This window comes from Centroberyx affinis, unplaced genomic scaffold (genome assembly GCF_046629955.1).
Source record: "Centroberyx affinis isolate AG114_WGS23_722 - 3 ecotype Tasmania unplaced genomic scaffold, CSIRO-AGI_Caff_v1 ptg003698l_1, whole genome shotgun sequence".
Classification (NCBI taxonomy): Eukaryota; Metazoa; Chordata; class Actinopteri; order Beryciformes; family Berycidae; genus Centroberyx; species Centroberyx affinis.
The window spans coordinates 155232-177823 of NW_027281590.1; the positions used below are offsets into that span (position 1 = coordinate 155232).

At 40.4% G+C, this 22592-nt stretch overlaps 2 protein-coding genes across 2 annotated transcripts; one reads left to right on the top strand and one right to left on the bottom strand.

Annotated features, from left to right (window-relative positions):
• Positions 1-395: 395 nt before the first annotated feature.
• rplp1 (ribosomal protein lateral stalk subunit P1) lies at positions 396-3404 on the top strand. The gene is made up of 4 exons (XM_071540624.1): positions 396-602; positions 1461-1535; positions 2495-2606; positions 3278-3404. The coding sequence occupies exons 1-4, from the start codon at positions 531-533 to the stop codon at positions 3358-3360; spliced, it is 342 nt and encodes a 113-aa protein (XP_071396725.1). The 5' UTR covers positions 396-530; the 3' UTR covers positions 3361-3404.
• Positions 3405-3666: 262 nt separating this feature from the next.
• On the bottom strand, positions 3667-19165 carry clptm1l (CLPTM1 like). The gene is made up of 18 exons (XM_071540623.1): positions 18916-19165; positions 17590-17815; positions 17169-17263; positions 16063-16252; positions 15444-15643; positions 14966-15044; positions 13968-14085; positions 13661-13755; positions 13044-13128; positions 12054-12157; positions 11633-11698; positions 10914-10964; positions 10139-10221; positions 9704-9738; positions 9425-9480; positions 9099-9143; positions 7405-7520; positions 3667-6973 (listed from the first exon to the last, which is right to left on the bottom strand). Exons 2-18 carry the CDS (start codon positions 17752-17754, stop codon positions 6889-6891), a joined length of 1668 nt encoding a protein of 555 aa, XP_071396724.1. The 5' UTR covers positions 17755-17815; positions 18916-19165; the 3' UTR covers positions 3667-6888.
• Between the last annotated feature and the right edge of the window lie 3427 nt (positions 19166-22592).

Here is a 22592-nt window from a genome sequence, read left to right on the forward strand (position 1 = left end):
ATTTTCACATACTAGGAATTTGACTTGGTGAGGTTGGTGCAGTGCAATATGCAAGCATTTAGACAGACAAAAAGGGGTTGAAAATATATTATTATTATTATTTTAGTTTTTGTTCTTGTTTGTATTTTTGTGATTATTAGCATCATCATCACAAATCGGTCGTTGGTTCCTATGGCTATCCCAGGCCACAGAAATAGGATATGCATTTTTAAATTGAGTGGTATTCCCCGTGATCGGACAGCAGAGATTACATGTGGCAGTGATGGTGAGAGTCAGCAGAGAAATCCCAAGGTTACGTCGGTGGTGATGTTGCGTGCGTCCTGAGGTAATCCTCACGCAGACCTGACGCAGAGTATATAACCCAACCTCCCGCCCTCTTTCCTTCCCTTTCCGCTGAAAACCCTTCAGAGTAGGAAGTCAACTTGCCTAAGGTGCTCGGTTCTTCACCCGAAGCTAAGGCCCACAATCCGGCGACTAGCACCCTCAAACTTAGGCATCCGACGCCCAAACTATAAAATCTAAGACCCAAAATGGCCTCCGTGTCCGAGCTCGCCTGCATTTACTCCGCTCTGATCCTCCACGACGATGAAGTCACCGTCACCGTAAGTCTCCCGCTTTCTCCCCGGTAGATCAACCACTCAACCTTTATATAAGCAGGGAGCGCTGTCTTGGTCATTGAAACCATAAACGGCAAAATATGTAGAGTGAGAGCTCGACTGACCTAAACATACATATTTTACTATGGTAGTTATATTTGTACAGTATAATAGTCAAAAACGGTCAAACTCCCGGCTAAAATGGCGGCGCGCTTGTTGCCAGGCCACGTTCCTGTCAGGACAGCCCATGTGTGCGCTGTAGCATCCTTAGCTTAAATCTACATTATGTGGTGTAGTTACAGGATAACTAGCATGTCACTTAAGTTAACTATTCACGTTCAAGACACCGTAGTTATTCAAAATGTCCGCAATGCTAGACAATGCTAAACGTGTTTGTATGAAACGCTACACAGCATGGTCAGGTTGCTAACCCGGCTGTTACTACATCTTCGTTGACAGAAGAGGTGTAACGCTATCATATTCGTGTGTTTGCTGTCCGTTTCATTCATCATAACCGTAATTTAGCCGGTTAACCTGTCAGCTTGGTACACGTGGTTGCTAAACAACATCAATAAGACATGCTAGCTAGCCTCAGTCACCATCATGGTACAGCTGGTGCAGTAGTAATGAAGTTAAAATATGTTGCTTTAGTTAATTTATGATGTGTTAAAATAAAACGAGCCAATGTATAAGATTGGACAACTGTCAAATGAGTGAAACAGAAGTTAGTGTAAAATGAAATAAGACTAAGATTCAGTTGTTCTGCCTTTACCTTTTTATTTGCTGCCCTGATAACATGCATGCGGAGTCAGTACTGGTTTGTTAAATATGATTTTTAACCTTCTCTGTTTCCTGTGTCTGTAGGAGGACAAGCTGAATGCTCTGATCAAGGCTGCTGGAGTCACTGTGGAGCCCTTCTGGCCAAGTCTCTTCGCCAAGGTGAGGAGTTGGACACACACTTCAGTCAACACACAACATACACAAACCTAAATCTATCGTTGGGGTCTAGGTGAGGGACTGGAGAGATGCATGTCAGTTAAATTTGACAAGGGATGCTGCACATGCAGTGTTTCTAGGCGGTTAGTACTTTGCCTGAGGGTGTCAACAGAAATGTTTAATCAATGTTTCATCAAGAAATCCTGGAACTTCAATGAGTGAAAGAGACTACCTTGGTGGACTATGGAGTGTTGGACCTTTCAGATGTTTATTGTAGTAGTAAAACTTATAAGCCAGAAAATGTGCTGCTATTCCTTTGAAATCACCTACAGCCAGTCGTCTATTGAGTGAGCTGAGCAGCTCCAAAATGTCCATGGACATGACGTGCTGCCTCTGGGTTTTGGATTTGAGAGACATTGTCACAGTTCTAAGCTGAACTGTCCACTATTATAGGATTAACAGGGTGAATACTGTTAAAGGGGTAAAGTTGGTTGTAAACTTACCAGCGGTGTCAGCAGCCACTCTTGAGTCGTCTTTTGTGTGCATGCACAAGCTCGGGGCTCTGTGGATGTAGGCAGGCTGATTTGTAATGAATATATCTGTATTTTATGTTCAGCTAATTGTATATACTGTATGTTTAGTTTCTCTATTGTATGTCTAGCACTAAATGTGATGTGTGGTTGACCCTGTACCATGCATATGTCTGTACCTAAGTCACTACATTACTTTTTTCACACTATTCTGCATTTTTCAGTCTGCCAGCACCTTATACATTTATCATTTTAACATTAAAGTCGGTGGAGAATGGGCACAAAGTGGCTGCTTCAGAAAAAGCACTGCACCTGTCTTAGGCGGAGTGCCTTTCTAAAGTTTAAGAAGGTTTAACTTTAGGTTTAACCATATCAGTTCCTGGACACGACAAACTAAGTGATTCTGATCTGTGAATATTGTCCATGTTTCAGGCTCTGTCCAGTGTCGACATCGGCAGCCTGATCTGCAACGTTGGAGCCGGAGGTGGCGCTCCAGCCGGAGCCCCCGCCGCTGCAGGAGCCCCCGCCGCTGGAGAGGCCCCAGGTAACTACAGACATGATGCTTTTGTGTTGAGGGAGAGGGTTTTAGATGGGCTCAGCAGTTGGATGCTCCAGGTAAATGGAATTATAAACAGATACATATCAAAGTGGTGGTGTTAATCACATTTGCTCTAAACAAAAGTATACAAAGTTTACCGACGCATGTCTAATGCTGGCAAAGTCTGTAAGTTTCGTGCATATATAACAATAAGAAGGGTGGTTAATTGGCTTGTTGACTGCAGGAGAGGTTGACTTTTGACAAGCTGAGTAAAGGGAGTTACAGGTATCTGGTGAGATAAAAGCATCAACAACTTTATCCAAATTCAGATTCAGTCCAATTCAGAAATGTTTTATGTATAGTCTTCAACTGAAAGAAATGAGACTGAACTACCATCTTAACCTGATCCTCAAAAATCAAGTCGCAGCGAAAAAACCTCCCCAGGTTTTTGGCCATTGATTAAACACCAGCAGACAAACTACCCCGCTTGCTTTGAGGCATCTGGAGCTTGTAACCTGTGACCCACCAATTATAAACTGCACCTCAAACCTCTGGGCTACTGCTGTATTTATAATGGTGCTGTTTTAACTTTATGGTGGGCATAGCTTGACTCTGCCGAGGCTGGAAAGTGATTTTTTTTTTTTTCCAATTCTAACCCATCTCGTTTTCCCCTACAGCCAAGGAGGAGGAGAAGAAAGAGGAGAAGAAGGAAGAGTCTGAGGAGTCCGATGACGACATGGGCTTCGGTCTCTTTGACTAAGACTGTTTTTGTAACAAAACACAATAAAACTACAAAAACAAGCACTGCTTTGTCATTCATTAATGTTCATGCCCATTCTCTGGGGGTTGTTGAAAAGGCATTGTGGGAAATGTAGGAAATTACTGAAGTAGAAGTACACAGGGCAGATTGAGGGGAAACTGGGTACAATAATATAATCATATAAATTGCATAATTTCATAATAAGTCCTGGAATGTGCTGAGCATCCCCTGAGGGTGAAAGTTTCCTTTAATGAGCTCCATGGGGAAATTGGGCCGCTGCAAATGGGATACAGCAAAAAGGGGTCATAAACATACACAATAATTACAATTAATATTTACAGTTTTAACACTAGAACATACTAAAATAGAAATGTATGAATGGAAATATGAAACGGTATGGATTAATGTGAACAGGCTGTACTAGCAGTAGTATGTAGCAGAACCTTCTGGAACAAATACCTGGAAAAACATGCAGAACATGGGAATACACCAAAATCTCAAATTTGTGTAGTATGTATATTAGTAAGGAGGGGGGGGATGAGAAAGGTAAACTGAAAGTACAGCAAATATAAAGGATGTGCAAAAATGTGCTCATTCACAGTAAAATTTGGTAGATGTGCATTATGAAAAACTACTCCATTTAAATTACAGCTAGATAACATGTACAGAATGTGTAGATTTGGATATGTGCACTGTAAGGAAAGAGACAGTGTGAAAGGTGATTGTGCATTGTGTGTTTTCTGTTCTCATTATCACTATAATCTGAACATACTGTGGGTGGAGGGAGGATATGAACAGATATAAATGGTCCAGAGGTTTTAAAACCAGTGCAAAGCAGATGTCTATTCGGTCAATTTTATTTAATCTCCATCAAAAACACAAACATTTTCAATAAGTAAAACCATTTCAAGGCAAATTTCAGACAGATCCCTTTTGGCTGCATTTACACAGGGACTCAAAACTCTTTGGATTTGTGGCACAGATCTAATGTCCTCATGGCTGTCTGAACAAGGAAAAAACAGATTCCAAGTACATCGTCTCTATTTAGAAAGTTAGACCTGTGCCAGAAAATCAGATTTTTGTTACTGTGTAAATCCAGATGTAGTAATACTTTCCTGAAGTCTTACAATTTATTTTTCCAGAATGTCAGTTTATATTTAAAAACATCAGACGGATCAATAATGGTGAACAGAAGTGAACTTGATAAGCGCACAATTTAAAAACACAATTCAATCAAGGTATCATCCTCACATTTGGCACTATAACTTGTTTCCTTGGCCCTGGTAAGACAAAATACTCCAGCAGGTAAAACTACAGAACTAGAATGGATAGAAAGGACACTCTGGCTTAGGATGGTGACCTGCTTTGGTATAGCGTAATAGAAATGAGCATTATTTCATGTGTGGACAGAGCAGGAGACTCAGATACTTCTACACTACAGCATCTGGAATGTTCAGGCAATTGATCCCGTCGCCATGGCAACACATCTGAATCTCCTGCACTGTTTCTACATTATCAAGCCGTTAACAGCAGAGGTGGAAAGTACATAATTACAGTTACTCAAGTTTTTTTGTTATGTGTTATGTGTACTTAAAAGTTTGAGGAAAACTACTACACGATTATTTGGGGTGACAAGTACTCAAACTGCTGACTATAGTAATATTGAACTGAGGTAACAATAGTTCCACTTGCAGTAAGTCAAACTCTCTCCACCTTTGCCAAATGTGCCAGCGATCTAACCATTCAAAAAAAAAAAAGGTTAATTTGATGGGGAATGTCCATTCAATTCATTCTAGTTCTGTGGGTAAAACATTTTTAGATATTGGTTCCTAAAAACGGTCACAACCAAACTAGTTCTCTGGCCTCTCAATGCAAACTGTTCTCCTTCAGACCATTGTCAGTTGTGAAGGTAAAAACTAAAAGAAGAAATTTATCAGGTTTCTTCAGGCAACTTAAAAAAAAAATTATTAAAATAAGATAACTTTGAATGTTTCGTAGGGGCAATTCAAGCTTAAAATGAGAATACCCCTCAATTTAAGAATTCATATATTTTACCCCTGTTGCCTAACATAACCTAGTCAATATTTGTGGACACATTAATTTAATTTTGGAAGTTTAAGTTTGGAAAATAGGTTTTCCAAACTGCCACTTGTAGCAGTTCAGTGGAATTCTTGAGTCATTTTTATTTTCAGCATATTGGTCATGAGAGGGTCGAGAGAAGTCTTAAGAATGTAAAGAACTTAATGGGTTGTCATGGTATTGACAATGATACGTGGTAATATGCCAGGAACTTCTTCAATTCCTGTTTAGTTTGGGGTTTATATTTGACCCTTGCAGACAAAATTAGTGGACTTGAAACTAGATGTAAAGAAAAATTTGAGTCGTATCACAACTGTAAAATCTGTAAAAATGGCAATATTTGCTCACTGGTTCCTTCCCTCCTGTCCTCATCTGCCGATATGTTATGTTGCTCCTAGTAAGCCTTGAGGCTTAAAGTGTTATTTCAGTTAGGTAGACCATTTTAGGTTTTTACTGCACATATTTCTATTGGAGTCTATGCAATGTCAGGCACCACTACAGGCCACTCTGGGGATCTGTAGTCACAACCACTCAATCTTCCATCTAAAAACAAAACCTAGACTAAAAATCACATTTGAGCACATACTGTATCAGATGAGGCAAAGTAGAACCAGGTAATATTGTTTGGGTCCGTGAGGTACTTTTCCCTTTTATGCAATTATTAAGATTTTGAACTGGCCGTAAAAAAAAAAGCATGAATGATGGTTTTGACAGCAGATCCCTTGGGTAGCTAATGTCGGAGGCTGACTGATGCTGAACTTATGCAAAGTTTTCAATGTTTTGTTTTTAAATATACTATGGCTCAGGAAAAGAATAATGTTCTTCATGAGGTTTTGCAAATATAAAAAATGTAGTTCAGTTAAAAGTTGAATTGAATTAATTTGCAGACTAAACCTACTGAGTCGAGGCTTTCCAGTTCAAATGCTGCAAACTGCACTGATTGGACGGATTTCAGTAATTCTTGAGAGAGGGAAGCCAATCAGGGCCAAGTCCAGTTGTGATACGCTGACTAGAGTTGGTCTGAAACTGCCTGCAAAAAAAGGGTGAATTTTTGAAAATATAATAACTTTTAAATGTAAATCCAGTGTCCTTTCATTGCCCCAAAAACAGAGAGAGGAAAAAGACATTCACATTGTTCAGCCTGGGCCAGGTGCATAAAGAAGGGGGATTCTTAGACGGATGCTACCTGGTCCCACACTGACTTTTCACACTTTGCACTATGGGACAGGTGTGAAAAATCCAAACCAGGAGGATGTTTTGTTTATACACCTGGTCCATTTACAACCAATTGACCAGAAACTATTTTTTTTCTGGTGCCTGTTTGTTCACAAGTCTGTATTTTCAAAACCAGCCCAGTAGATACTCCAGACCAGACAAGATCAGCGGATACCAGACAAGCCCAGTGGACAGCAGACCAAACCAGCAGATACTAGACCAGATCTTTCTTCTCTAGTCCTTGTGAGTCTTTCCTTTGGGCTGCTCATCATAAGAAACTCCATATTCGTTTACTCTTGTCTTGTCCACTGGATAGAGCCTGAGGAGGGACAGAGACAGACGGAGAGAAAGAAGCAGTTAGCACAGCAATGGCAGTGTTTGGTGGATTTGGTTTAGTGCTGAAAGTCGATTAATCGAATAGTATTGAATGTATTGATTGTATTGATAATAATTTTGATAATTGATTAATATGATTTTTTGCAGCTGCTGGTCATGCTAAGTAAGCAATTTCAACACATCACTTGAACACAGCTCTGATAACTTGTGATGAGCATTTGTCATTATTTTTGACATTATATTGATTAATCTAAAAAATAACTGATAGATTAATGGACAAGAAAAATAACTGTTGCAGTTGCAGTCCTAATTTGGTTAGAAAAAATGTTGGGTATGTTTTGTTGGTGAATTAGTAAATGAGCATGAGTGTGTGTGTGTGTGTGTGTGTGTGTGTGTGTGTGTGTGTGTGTGTACCATCTCTGGTAGAGGTAAATGAGAAAGACCACGTCGTCTCTGAAACAGGCCAGTCTGTGGGAAGTCGGCATGGTGATGATGAAGGCAAACACATCGTCGATGAAGGTATTGAAAGCCTGGAAATGATCAATCAATATCAATGAATAATCTCCCAAAAAAACATCTGCACACATCACTGATAAGCATATTCAGTGTTTGTGACACTGTGTGTTGCCAGCTCTCCTCCAAGGAAAGTAGCTGTTGGCTGCTGGAGGTCGCTAGATGGCGTCAAACACTAATTTGCATCTGAAAACATTTTGCCCCAGTCCCTCGCTGTAGTGGAGGGAGGGAGGGAGGGAGGGGTGGAGGGAGGGAGGGGCCAAACTGTGGATGGGAAGGATTAGACAAGCAAGCAGCACAAATCACCATCAGAGGTACCAATTTCCCACAAAATGCTTTGGGAGTCCACAAATTAACAATTTTATTCAGTTAGTCTCAGTTAATCTACAATTAATCTCTGATAAAAGGTATTAAACTCTTGGGACAGAGATACATTGTCAATTAACTCATATCAACCCACAAATAGCCTGAGGAAAAACATCTTGTGAACTGATGAACTGATGAGTAAGAAAACACAACTATCAAGGGATGTACTTAACGCCTGGAGTTATCAATGAATTAATAAAACCTGTATGTGTCTATACATAGTGAATGCCTGGGTTGGAGATTTCAGTTAGCTAACCGATATCTATCAATCGATCACCTGTGACAGAACACTTGTCATCAATGAAGGAGCTGATTTCCTGATAACAGATCAGTCAATATCAAAATACATTCAGCTCCATAAATAGTAATATTTGAAAAGTGAGAGACTCCTTGATGTGTTGCTCTGGATTTTCTAAACACTTTGAAATGACTGATGAATTTTTAATGAAGGTTTCATTTCAAAGCTTTAATTTGAGCAACTATCAAAGGGTTTTTGCACAGTGTCGTTTTAGTTTTAACGGTCAGACGAAATGACCCCCAACCAAACAGACTTTTTGTGCCTCTGCCTGTCATCGGATCATGTAGAGGTGTCATCTGTGCTGTGGGAGCAGTGGCTGACATGGTTCAACACTGTGTTCATTAGCATACTGTACGCCGCTGTTTCATTCTGCGAAAGCACGGAGCCTAAAGCCTCACCGTCCACAAAGAGCAGCAACCGCGTTTTTCAATTTTGCATGAGGACTACGTCTCCACAGCGCAGCTTCGACTTGTCAAACATGTAAAAAGTTACCACAGCCAGTGGAGATTGTCAAATAACTTTCAACACAGTGAACCTCAACATCTGTCTTCCTGAAGCAAAAACCATCAAAAAACAGCTTTAAAGTCAAAGTCAACTTGAGGACAGAAACACTGAGGAAACTGGTGCTATTCCAGTTCAGATGGAGCTTGATGTGTGCAGCAAGTAGTGTTTGATCCATCAATTCCTTAATTTATAATATGCCTGTAGATGCTAATGATACGGTTTGTATGGACTTGGCTGGTTAAGTTACAGTAAACTCCACATGCCTTCAACTCATATCAATTTTCCCCGAACCAGATCATCATCCAATCAGCATGCTCAGGATTTTATGGATATGAGACAGATCCCAGTTACAGTATGTTCAGCACATCCCTAACTAACTAACTGACTAAATAACTGACTGACTGACTAACAGGAGCTGTATTCTCACCTTATACATGAAGGCTTTCCAGGGCAGGTGGGCCACAGATTTCAGCTGTTGGATGGCAGAAGGAACAAAACAAGTTATTGTGGAACATTGAAAGAACAGAACATCAAATCAAATGCAGTGCTGCTCTGAGAAGCTTTTTGTTTTGTTTTTAGAGAATGAAGCAATATTTTCACTTTTTAAGCAGATTTTTTAGTCACCACCAGCATTCAGTGTTTTTTCCCCTCAGCACTAAATCGTGACTCAAATTTTCAACGGATCTTAGAAATATATCCATTTTATCATATTACGTTTAACAAAAAAAAAAATTCCACAAGTGCTGAACTGACCTTATAGTTGACAAACAGTTGAGGAAGCATGAAGAGGAAGCCGAAGGCGTAGACACCTGTAATAGTCAAGATGAGAACAGCCATTATTGTGATTATATTGATTATTCCTGTTCTTTTTAACCTAATAATGGAACCCAAAGGCAAAGATACCTGGAACAGTACTCCTACTGTTATTACATTCCTAATTTACAGTGATTTCATTGGTGAATGCATTTATTAGGTAGAAGCTGATATTTTATTGTGTTGTTATTATTGTGTACAGAGGAGAAAATAGCTTACCGTTGACCAAACTGTTGATCAGCCAAGAGTACCAACTAAGATAGAGAGAGGGAGAGAGAGAGGGGAGAGAGAGAGGGGAGGGAGGGAGGGAGAGGGAGAGAGACAATGAGAGAGAGAAAATAAGAATATTAAGAATGAGAACAAGAATAAACAATGATATAAATTCCCTTGTATTCCTGCTTGAAATTTGTCCAAGATTTATGACTAATTTGGAGAGGGAGGGTAAATGGTCAAATGGGTTTACTCAGGATTTAATATATCACACACAGTAAGTCTATCAAGTCAAACCAGACAAGTCAAGAAAATGTGTATGTTATGTACTTTTACACCATGATCCCTTTGTTAAGCTTATTAAGATGTTACTGGTCGTGCATTTAGTTTCGCTGGAGTTTTTACTGGCCCAAGGTAATGTGTAGACAACTCACAGATACCTACCTCTTATATCGTAGGAATATTAGTGCGTACACAGCCCCGCCAATGCACAACGGGTAGAGCAGATATGATAGATACTTCATTGCCTGGAGAGAAACAGAGAGCACAGTACAATTAGCACTATTACAATTAGACAAGATAAACTGTGTTGTCTCTGCTGGGAAATCTGTCTTGGACTTTGTGGCAGCAGCGCCGAGAACATAAAAACAGCAACAAGCTGCAGCATGAGATAAAAAAAAACATCACACATTATCAATACAATTAGATGTGTGTATGCATATCAGTAAGGACAATTCAATAGTGGTAGTTACACTTGTAGTTTCAATGCGGTGTTAATGATTATCTGTGTGTACAGAGATGCATCCACATTTTGGATTTGATGCTTCCACACAAAACAACACAACCCCTCTGCTCTTCTAACTGTCTGGCAGATAAGAGGCGAGGATGTTAAGCATGCATTGTGTCCCTCAATGCAATCTAGGGCATCACAATTATGGCCAAAATGAAAATCTCAAAAATTTTACTAAATATTATAATCATGATTATTGGACTCCATGATTTGAGGACCCAACTACTTTTTCTGCACTTCTAGCATCTTATATCAACATCTTTGGTATTTTCAATTCTAGTGGACATTAATGAAATTAAATGACATGTTTCAAAATACTGTATGGTTGTACATGATGATGATGTTGTACATGATTCATTTACCGTACATGTGTATGGTGTGTGTAGCTGTCTGTGTGTGCATGGTGTGTTATCTGTGTAAGTGTCTTACCAGAGTATCGTACTCTTCTGTTCTCCTCTCTGATTCATCTAATTTCCCAAACTGTCGACACACAAAAGAAAAACACACACAGATTCACAGTTGGCACATGCAGCATTTTCTTCCTCAACTTCTTGTGGTCATAGAGATCATGACAAACTATTCTTTCATTATAACTGCTCAATATAGAACAGTATTATCCACTTAAATTAGTGACAAGGCCAATCCCTGTGTCTATCACAGCTGTGGCATATTGCCCATTTCTGCTGCCTCAAAATATTTGTTTTGTTTATCCATTTATCACGGCCTTAAATTTGTGGCTGTGGCTCCAGCATCTGCTCTGTGCTTTCATTTGATCCAATTTGGGAGTTCTCAGGTTCAATTTTCCATGAAATCCCATTCCGGTAAAGTGGTATATTACAGCAGCAGGGAGAGGAAATAAATAAAATAAAATCTACTGATAGAACGCAGTGCACAGGGGCTAGAGAAAATAGTGCTGATGGTCGATGTATCAATTCATTTACCATCGACATACAGCCAGTTAGAGTAAATCCTACACTGGCTATATTTAATTTATACTGTATGGTAAAGATGTATAGCAGATAACGGAAAAAGAACTAGTTAACCAGTTCTGAAAAAGCAGATTTTTTTGGAAATGTGATGTGCTTGAGACAGACATACACACACACACACACACATACATACACACACGCACGCACACACACACCTACCAAGAATGTCGGTTTGCCTCCTTTCCAGAAAACCTGAATCTTGAAGGCCTTCTTCACCTTCCATACCTGGCACAAACAACCATTCCCAAAACACAACATATTATAGATTAATCAGTAAGAATCAGGCAGTTTAACCTTTTAGACTCCACCTTAACTTGATTTCTACTCAGGCTTACCCTTAAAGCTGCACTAGGCAACATTTTAATGTAAAAATACACCGGTCCTATCAGCCTGAATCACAATTTGGGCTACAGCAGAGAAGAACATCCCATCCCCCCCCAACGTATCCATGTTTACGTGGAGTTATGTGTATATATATATATGTATGTATGTAGGTATTTATGGATGATATGTGTGTACATGTATGTATGTATGTATGCATGTGTATTTTAAGTGTGTGTGTGTATGTGTATTTATTTACCTCAATGATAGAGCCGATGCCAGCAGGTATGAGGACCAGCAGGCTGGTCTGCTCATCAAACAAATAGAGGAAAATCACTATGGTGCTGAAACATCGCCACAGCACTGGAACACAAACACACAACCCAGATGTGATGTTATGAAAATTCTCTGCCCACGTTGTTGACACAGCTGAAGAATCACTTGGTCCAATTAGGTATCTAATCAGATGTTCTCTGGATGACACTATACACAGCAGATGATCAAACCATTTCTGTATTTTCAACCAATTAGACACATAGCCTGTCGGGTTATATAATATTCTCTCCGTGTTTCCTGCAGTTCCCACAATCCATATTTCCACAGATCTCATTGCAGACATTGCAGATTTATGTGACTCGATGTCACTCGATGTGTCAGGCGCAAGCAATTTATAGTGTGGTGCTGAATCTCCAAACTTTTCAAACATTGTCATCTTTTTTTGTATTTTTTCAATTTCCAATTTTGTGTTTTGACAATTTCCATGACAAAACAATTTTCTATAATTTCCAGACTTGCATGGGGACCACTGCCATTTCTAGTTCAAGTAATTTCTAGGTGTTGTTTCTAGGGTTATGTCATGTCATGGCATCCACGACTGATATGATTTTCCACATTCTTTGCACATTTTATTTATTGATTTAATTGTTCAATAATGTTTTTAATTAATTCTTCGTCTTCTTCTTCTGTTAAGATTGTACTTGTATGGAGCAGCTCCCTGCAGTGTCTGTGTGTAAGAAAGTAAACAAAACAAACAAAAAAACAAAAACTCCACACTGGGCTAAAACCAAAACCCGGCACTGACACGATTTCAGTGTCTTAGACAGTTCTACAGAAGAAGCAGCAACATGGTGTCGATAATACAACTTAACTAAACTCTGTTATGACAACATCCTCCAGTACTTCGATTGGTTGAATGGTGTACCAGAGGGTTGCTGGTAGCAGAATGCAGAGCTGTGATAGGACGACCCACCTGCTTTGCTGGACATTCCCACCATGCTTTTCTTCTGCTTCCAGAAGCTGATGTCATTTTTGAAGGCCAGGAAGTCAAAGAGGAGCTAGAAAAGAGACGGAGAGAGGAGAGAAAGCACAATACAGACAGACATCAGATATCCATTAAAAACTCAATGTGTCAAGCCAGGTACTATGACAACTAACATGACATATTCAATAAACCATATTGCTCTGTTCTCTTTTCATTGTTGAGGTGTTGATATTTCGAATTAAAGTGTTTTTTTTTTTTTATGTTACAGAGTCCACGCACATGGAAGGTAACTATAAAGAAGGTAGACAGTCATGGTTATGAATGCTACAATGTGAAAATGAAGTTTAGAAAAGATAAAAGTTTTCCACAACAGGATTTTGTGTTTAAGTGCAAAGAACAATGAAACCCGGAAGACAAAGGATAAACAAACATAAACCCTTACGGAGGCTGCAGCTTTGCAAGTTGGAGAATTGTTCAGCGCTCAGTGGAGATTTGCATTATACAGGGTGCCATCTAGTCCTATTCTATTTTACTCTATGCCGGTCTATTCTGGTCTAGTCTATTGTAGTCAAAGCCTCTTGTTGTAAGCTAGAGGACAGACTCACATGGAAGGCAGCTACGAAGAAGGTGAGAGCCAGGAAGTACAGGTTGGTGTCGACGAAGATTCCTTTAATCTCATCAGCATCCTTCTCTGTGAAACCTTCAACAGATAAACATACACAGGCCAACACACACACACACACACACACACACACACTGTATTAGAATACCTGAATAGTGATGTAGACAGGTACCTCAAAGTGTCAATACAGACTGTTCAAATATGTGTTTCAGAAAAGTGTGTGTCTGTGAGGGACTACATGGGTGTGTGTCATACATATATGAGTGCGTGTGTGTGCGTGTGCAGCATACCAAACTGTTGCAGTGAGTAGACAGCGTCTTGCATGTGGATCCAGAATCGTAGTCTCCCCAGAGAGATGGAGTCGTAGGAGATGGTCAGAGAGAGCTCCTTGGAGGTGCTGTTGATCTCCTACACACACACAGAGACACAGAGAGAGAGAGAGAGAGAGAGAGAGAGAGAGAGAGAGAGAGAGAGACTCAGATACATGGACAAAGTATCAATTTAATCTAATTAACCAAATTGCTCTACAATCTTAACCGTCTAACTAAAAAGACTAATGACTAATTATCTCCCTAATTATTCTATAATGAGCTACTGAAGTATTTATTCAGCAACACGCTGATATACTGGTTCCATGCTCTTAAAAGTTTTAATGTGTAATGACAAGTGCAGAGATTCAACTTTAGTTTGAGGGTATTTTCAGCCATTTAAACCCCCACCCCCACCCCTATTTACAGGGTGCCAAAAGACCAGTATATGGACAAATCAACATTATATACAATAGTCACTTTTCATATATAGTCAATATTTTTTTAATGTGCAATGACTTCCAAAAGTCTTGTTTTGATATGTTGTTGTATGTATGTTTTTGGCATTTCACTGTATTTCAATGATATTCAGCTGTGACGAGGTTTGGCTCTCCACTGCTCTGAGGCAGGATGCAGTACATGATCAATAAAAACAAATAAACAAGGAACTGAGGTGTCAAACCAGCTTTGAATCATCAGATTTTGGCGACAAAGCTTCAAGACTGGGATATATCACTGCATGCATGTTTTCCCTCACTGAGTTCAACCGGAAAATTAGCAGTGAGAAAAAAAACGCTGCAGTTGAACATCTCTCTCCTGAAGCTTTGTAGGAACAAAGATGAGTTTCAACTCTCTCACCAGGTTCTGGACTTGGCAGCTCAATCTCTCTGCAAATCATCAGCTATCTACAAACTACTGAGCAATTAGCTGACTGACGGTCAATTATATTATAAAATATTTATTTAAAGGTGATAACTTACCACTAGATCCTTGACTCGGTTGCTTAGCTCATCAACAAACAGCAGAGGTAGATACACCATCTTCCTACCATTCTGGAACCTGAAACACACACACACACTTTTGACGTCCCCTGATTCTCCTCATCTTAATGTGCCCTTTCAACATTGGATTGGTTCATTAGATCAATACGGTTTATCATTAAAAATTTTACTAGTTAGTTTAAATCATTTTATAAAGCAATTGTAATTGCTATATGATAAACAATTCCCAAGGAAAGATTTTTTCAAGTAAACTATGTATTCATTTGGAAAAGCAGATGGCTGGATTTATGTAAAACACAGGGCTGAAATTCTTCCACCCAATTCTGATTTAATGTTAGTGGTGATAACTATAATTTGATCACAAAAACAGTACCATTTGGTAGTTGTACTGAATTAACGTACCATTTTAAGGCCCAAGATGAGTGTTTTGTGCGTCTATCTATATCTATTATCTTACACTCTGAGGTATCTGTGCACATCACTTGGCAGGTATTCTCTATCGAACTGGAAGTGGTCGCCGACGACGTTGAGTGTCAGGCGGGAGCGCCAATGGGAGACTGGGTGATCCGACATGGAGGAGGGCCCGCCTCCGCCTCCTCCCCCTGCCGCAGGCTTGCCATGATGCTTTTTCTGCTGCTGGGCTTCTTCTTTCTGGCTCTGTTACGGGACAGACAGGTACAGACACAGACCAAATTAACATCAGGTTATCAATTTTATTCCCAAAATAGATGTAGGGTTTGGAACAAAAGCCTTTTGTATCTATATCAATAAGATGGAAAAGCTATAGTACCAGAGGTGGGTAGTCATACACCGTCCTCACATCCTTGTATTAATATTGTATATAGTTATATCTATTGTCATGAGTCTCTGAATGTTCATACAATGTGGTTCCTCTCCAAACCAAACTTCTACACAGATGCTTTTTCCCATACAAACTGCATTTCTACATAGGCGTTTATATCTACTGTACATCTATGTGTCTTTATCTTCTGCAGTTAAGCCGATGACAGGTGGTGTTGGAACATCGCAAGCGGTCTGCTGAGTGACCATGAGAAGCGATTACTATTAATTATTACCTGTGTTTGGTCCTCTCCAGCTATCAGAGAGATCTCCGGCGGTTTAGGGACCATGTATGTCGTGAGCTGAGCCACCATGTGGACCTGTCTTGGGTCCTGCCATGGAGTGATGCCAGCCTGATGGACGAATATTAACGCGTACAAAGTCCCATTGTTGCGGGTCTTCTTGGGGAGGGAGACATTGACTATCCTGGAGGAAAGGAAGAGAAGGAAGAAGAGGAGAGAAAGGAAGGGAGGGAGGAGAGAGAGAGAGAGAGTCAATATCAACATGTTTAGAGCACAATCAAACACACTGTGAACTGACTGATTTCCACTGGAAAGGGTTTAGCCATACTGTGGAGTGCAGTGCTGCAACGATTAGTCAATTAATCAATCGACAGAAAATAATTATAATTTTGATGTTGGATTAACTGTTTAAGTCATTTATCAAGTACAAATACCAAACATTTGCTGGTTACAGCTTCACAAATGCCAAGACTTGCTGCGTTTCTCAGTATCACATCATTCTAAAATGAATACATTGTGGCTGCTGGTCAGACTAAGTAAGCAATTTTAAGATATCAATTTGAGCTCGGGTAACTTTACATTTTACATTTTATAGGCTAAATTATTAATTGGTCAAAAAAAATAAATCGATAATAAAAATCACTGTTAGTTGCAGCCCTAGTGGAGTGTTTGCATCTCTTGTCATTACAAACTGGCCAAACTGGCCAAACCTAGATGAACCCGTCCCGAACCTAACCTGGTCTGACTTGGCTGGACAGCTGCACCTGTCACAACCGGTCCAGACCGGGAACGATTAGCGGTTAGTAATTCAGAGTGCCATGTTTCCTGTATTTCGTGGAAAGGCTTTACACAGTATTCTCTTTTTAATACCTAGCAGTATTAAATTGATATCCATTTACCCAAATAAGCCAGGGATTATATAAGCGATAAGCCACGAGAGGCCTTGTTTTAAAGCTCAGTGTTCATCAGGTATTTTACAAAGATGTTGAATCTGACTGAATGTTTTCTCTCATGCTGAAGGCTGCCGGCTCATTACAGCACTCTGGAGACCTTGAAATACTGAAAAAACCTTAAAGTTGCATCGTTTGAGTCGCACCTACCTCTCAAACTTGCTGCTGACATCAAAGTCCTCTTCTTTGTGGATCAGGGTATGTCCTCCGTCTGCATTGGGCCGCAGCGCACTGTAGATACTCAACTGGTAGACAGAGATAGATATGAGAGATATTATTATATTTAGACAGCATATTATGGTGGGAGGCAGGGGGGGAGGTGCAGGTGACAAAGGCCGTGAGGCAGATTTGAACCCACAACGTCACGAACATATGGCCTTCTTCCTAGCCTGCTGATCAAACCGAACCCATCGCAGAGAGAGGTGAACAGAGAGAAAGACGGATCGACGGACAGGCAACTGGCCAGCTAACAAATATAAGAAACATAGAGGCTGAAATAAAGGCAGACAGGTGACCAGACAGAAAGAAGAAAGAGACAGACAAAGGCTGACCATCCATCCATGGTACCGACCTGTAGTTTGGGTTTCCCTGCTAGGAAGGGGGCGATGCAGTTGTCTCCGCTGGGGCTGTCGCAGGGTTTGGTGTACACTATCCCATACATCACCCAGCAGGTGTGGAGCACGTACACCACAAACACCCCCACGATCAGGGTGGTGAACGATGTTTTCTGGAACATTTTGCTAGCGTCGTCTGGTTGCGTCGTCTCCCGCGGCTAGCTGAGGAGCAGGGCCATGTGTCTAGAAATGAGGGCAAGCAGATTAGACTGTAGAGTAACGTTAGGTCCACCTTCACCTGGAGGAAGAATAAGGGGCTGAGCAATTTATAAGAACCCAAATTGATAGTGTGGTGTGAGGGAATGCTGCTGGGTGTAAGCATGTGTTCATCAGATGGGAGAGCTTTGGCAGGTAGCCAGCTTGTCCTCAATCAGCTCGGTTTATTCTAAAGACGACGGCACTTTGTCATCAGAGAAATTAAATTATGTTTGACGACGCAGCTTCATGCCCTGCTGGATGGCATGTTGCAAATTAGTCTTGTTTTTGGCAAGGAGTAGTGTTACTGGTTCAAATCAAGAGATAATCTGTCAAGCCTATTGTTGAGCATCTAGTCGATTAACTTGTTCTCCGGGGTTTTTTTTGTCATTGTGTTGTCTCCGGTTCGCTGAAAATAAAACTGGCAAGCTACTTGACAGCAGGGCCACATGTACAGAGATAACATCAAATTGTAGGATGCTAAAAATAGAGCTTGACATTAATACTAAAACTAACTACTACTTTTTTCAGAATATAATAGACTGATTATGGACACGTTGGTGATACAGGTAGAAATGTCAACCTTAACAGTCACAGATTTACAATTTCTTTGGCTGGTAGGTGGTAATTTACTGCAATTTGACTGGAAGTAATTTAGCACCATTAGGCTGGTGGCAATTTCAAGCCATGGACACCATATAAGCCTAAAACTTAAGCACCATTTTTTGTTACAAAATTCATGAAAGAAATGCTCAAATGCCCAACAAAATGCCCTACTGAGAGCATATGGGTCTAGCTGTCAAGATGTGAATATACACTGTGATAGCTGTGATACTAGCTGCCATGTTGCCCGTACAGACAGTTAGCTTATCTAAGCTTATGCTAATGATGCAGGGGATGTTTTTTAACGTTTCATAAACTGTGCTGCTGTTTTAGCACGGTTGTTATGTCCCTTCAACTCATCTGGCTGCTTCAAAGTTGCACACATGCTAATTCAGGAGGTTTTATACTTACTCTTCTAGCATATTCTGTGACGTTAGATAAGTTGTATAATGTAAGTAAAATGCAAAATGTAAATATAAACATACCTGTGGGAATCTGGCGAGCTGTCAGTACACCCTCAGCTGGACCACTGGCTGGCTATCCGCCCATTGACTTAGTTAGCGAGTTAGCCAGGTGGGTAAACGCAGCGACATCGTTTCTTCAAAAGCTTCCACCGTTTCTGTTTGAGTACATTTGTTGCTTTTTTATTTAGCTGTCCTCTCCTTTCGGTACAAAAAGTATAGTCCAGGATTTGCAACCGAAAGCGTGAGGTGGATCTATATTTCCGCCATTCACTTCCTGATTGATCCCTTGAACGAGATTTGGAGGGCTGGTAACGCGAGACTTCCCGGTAGCCTGTTTTGCTGGCTTCCACAGTTTACAGTTTTTCACAGTCGCTTACACAGAAATTGCTGGTATTAACAAAACACCCCAAGCCATTAATAGCCAACAAAAGAAAGGCTCGTTCAACAAAGCTAAACCATTATTCACTTGTTTTCACACAAACTGCAGTTTTGCTGAACCTTTGAACGTGATTACAGATTCATCAACAAATTTTACAGCAGTGTTTTAATTTATCTCACCAGTGTGTAGCCTAATGCAGTGGTTCTCAACGTGGGGTCCAGGGACCACCAGTGGTCCTTGAGGGGGTTCCAGGGGGTCCCCAGCAAATTGATGAATTGTGAAACTTCAGCATTATTTCATTTACAAGAAGTTAAAACAATTAGAGAATGTAGAAGAATGACTGTTTTGATAATAGTTTCACTGTTATCTCTCTATCTACAATACAGATAGTCATGGAATTCTGGACAAAATCACATCTAACAATAAAAATATTCTCAGATTTAGGTCCGAGATACCAAATCTCATCAAATGGGGTCCGTAGCCCTAATGTGGACTAAATTAGGGGTCCTTGATATGAAAAAGGTTGAGAATCACTGGCCTAATGGATATTAAGTAGTCTAGCTTTTGTGTGTCATCTGAAGGCAAAGTTTAATTTATGTTCGAAGTTAACATGTTTTTAGTGTCTAATTTTGTCTTAGATGTCTCAGGTTTTGCCAGAACAATGTGGGTTTTTTGTTTGTTGTTTTTGTTTTCGTGTTTATAGTATCATTTCAGGAAATGTGTCTAAGCAATTGTGGAAAAACCTGAAAAGGTAGAATTTATCCTCTAATTTACGACATAAGTAAGTCTGTCTTCACTGTTGTGGTGAAAGTATGAGAATTTCTCATCATTGTACAGTCACTCACAGTAGTTTAAAAATGAATACACAGTTAATCCAAGCGCAGCCAGCTTGGGTTGTATAGAGCCTCCTGTCCTAACTGTGCCTCCTGCACTGAGGCAAGAGATAAGACATGCTGCAGTTTTTCCAACTCCCCACACATTTTCTGTCTAGGTGTTTCCCAACTAAGGCCAACTCTCTCCTTAATCCACACTGACCTAACTTGTCTAACCAAACAGCTTCTCACCTGCTGACTGAGCTTGGGCCAAATTCATTGTGTGATTTTGTGTCTGTTTTCATGCACAAAAAAAATCATTGATTCTCTTTTTCTTCATAAAATTTTGGAAATAATTGCCTGTATTTATATTCAGCAGAAGCAGCTGACAAAAATATTGGCTAGATCTTCCATAATTTTTTTTTTTTTTTTTTTTTTTTACAGAGCTGCATTTTGAGTTGAGAGAAAGTGTTGAGAGTTCTGAAAGAGAGAGAGAGAGAGAGAGAGAGAGAATGATGTCCATGTCAATAAATGGATATGGAGGGGTCTTCCAGTTGCCAGGAGGAAGAGGGAATCACAGCTAATACCAATTTATTTCACATAACTTTGGGTTAGACAAAATATAAAAGAGCAGAAGTGATTTTGCTCTCTTCTGAACATGTATTTACGTGCATTTTTGCTTAATCTACATACATGGCCTGTGTACTTCGGTAATAGTTAGTATTTAACCATTTAGACCCTGCTTGTCCCTAAGTGACACCCTCACCTGCTGTAAATCAGTCGCCGTCGCTCCTGTGCTCGGTAAGGACAAGGTTACCTGCCTCGGTGACTCCAGGCCAGTGGCGCTGACCTCAGTCTTAATGAAGTCCTTGGTGGACTCTGTACTTTTCTACCTCAGATGTATCGCAGACTCGCTCCTTGACCCCCTGCAGTTGGCCCACAGGCTGAAGTGGATGATGCAGTCAACACGGGCCTATAAGTGCCAGGATATTGGTTGTTGACCATCGCTCTGAGCTCAGCGCCATCATCCTGGAGCCGCTCTATGGCCGAATTTCCCGGCTGAACGCCACTCCATAAATCTGCTGGTGGATATTGGACTTCTTGTCACATGGAAGGCAGTTTGTGCAGCCGTGACCCTTCCTGTCTTTGAGCACAGAGAGAGAGAGAGAGAGAGATGTGTGTGCTCTCTCCCCTCCGCTACTCCCTGTACACCAATAACTGTCACCTGTCTGTCAAGCTGCCCAAATTTGTAGATGACATCACCCTGTTGGGCCTCGTCAGCAACGATGAGCCCATATGTGCGGGAAAGAGCCAGACTTCAGCTAAAAAACCTGAAAAACTGTAGAGATGAGGATCGATTTTCAAAAGAACCTGCGTACCCGCAAGGGATGAGATCTTGGGACGAGATCTCGTTAAATCAAGAAAGCCCACTAGCTGATGTTCTTTTCTGCAGCAACCGAAGAAGCTCGAAGTTTCACAACCAATTTTACGGGTCAACAACTGAAAGCTAACTCACATACTTCATCACAGTCTGTTATTTTCTCTGCCTCCTCCCAGTCCAAGGACAAGCTCCAGCATGTTGTCCACACAGTTGAGCGGGGGACTGGCTGTCAAGTGCCCGCTGCAAAGGACCGGCATGAAACCAGTGTGAAGACAATGGCAGGATGGATGGCCACCAACCACAAGGCAACCATCTGTTCCTCAAACCTTCCTCTGGGACATGGTTCCAGTCCAACTGGACTTCAGTTTGACAAGAGCACACACTTTACTCAGTGACTGTTGGGGTCATTACTGGAAAAAAGTGATAAATTGCACATTACTCGCTACTGGAAAAAAGTGATAAATTGCACATTACTCACTGCACTACTTTTCTTAAAGGATAAGGCCGGTGTTTTTTAATGCATTGCTTACCGTCAACAAATCCTATGAAAATAACAAAATCAACAATGCGTTTGCTCTACTCCTCCTACTCCTAGAAAAAACACCGGCCTTATCCTTTAATAGTTATGAATTACTTTACTTATTACTGCCCGGGAAATGTAATTAGCTACTCTACTCGTTATATCACTTCTGCGTTACACCCTAAAATGATTGTGCTGGGCTTACTTGCATTCATTGGGCCAATAAATATTGTAGAGCTAAACCCACATTAGCAGCAGAAGTATCTAAATAATGACAGACACAAAACCTTCCTTTATGGTTTATAATAAAGATAGAGCCTACAGCATTAAATTCGGAATTTCTGAGTCGTATTTACCACTTTGTTGGCTCGTTTATGTGCGCTCTACTGCTCACTAATGTAACACATTAATCTGTTAATGTAATGGTTTTGTTTGCACATACTATATATCAATACAGAACTTTAACAAAAGCTTAATAGAAACATCATGAGGCCTTGAGCTGATTTCCACACATTTCAGGCATGGCGCTTTAAAACAGAGAAGTTGCATGGCTGCCTGAGTGAAAAGGTTGAACTATCTCAGTATCAAATGTACCAAACTGGAGAA

What these genes read in the sequence shown, in the direction of transcription:
- rplp1 (XM_071540624.1), top strand. Translation starts at nt 531, where the DNA reads ATGGCCTCCGTGTCCGAGCTCGCCTGCATTTACTCCGCTCTGATCCTC. An exon ending in ACGATGAAGTCACCGTCACC is followed by an intron (nt 603 to 1,460) that starts GTAAGTCTCCCG and finishes CTGTGTCTGTAG; the next exon opens with GAGGACAAGCTGAATGCTCT. An exon ending in CGCCGCTGGAGAGGCCCCAG is followed by an intron (nt 2,607 to 3,277) that starts GTAACTACAGAC and finishes TTTCCCCTACAG; the next exon opens with CCAAGGAGGAGGAGAAGAAA.
- clptm1l (XM_071540623.1), bottom strand. Translation starts at nt 17,754, where the DNA reads ATGTTCCAGAAAACATCGTTCACCACCCTGATCGTGGGGGTGTTTGTG. An exon ending in CAGAAGAGTACGATACTCTG is followed by an intron (nt 10,222 to 10,913) that starts GTAAGACACTTA and finishes GTTTCTCTCCAG; the next exon opens with GCAATGAAGTATCTATCATA. An exon ending in GATCAACAGTTTGGTCAACG is followed by an intron (nt 9,481 to 9,703) that starts GTAAGCTATTTT and finishes TGACTATTACAG; the next exon opens with GTGTCTACGCCTTCGGCTTC.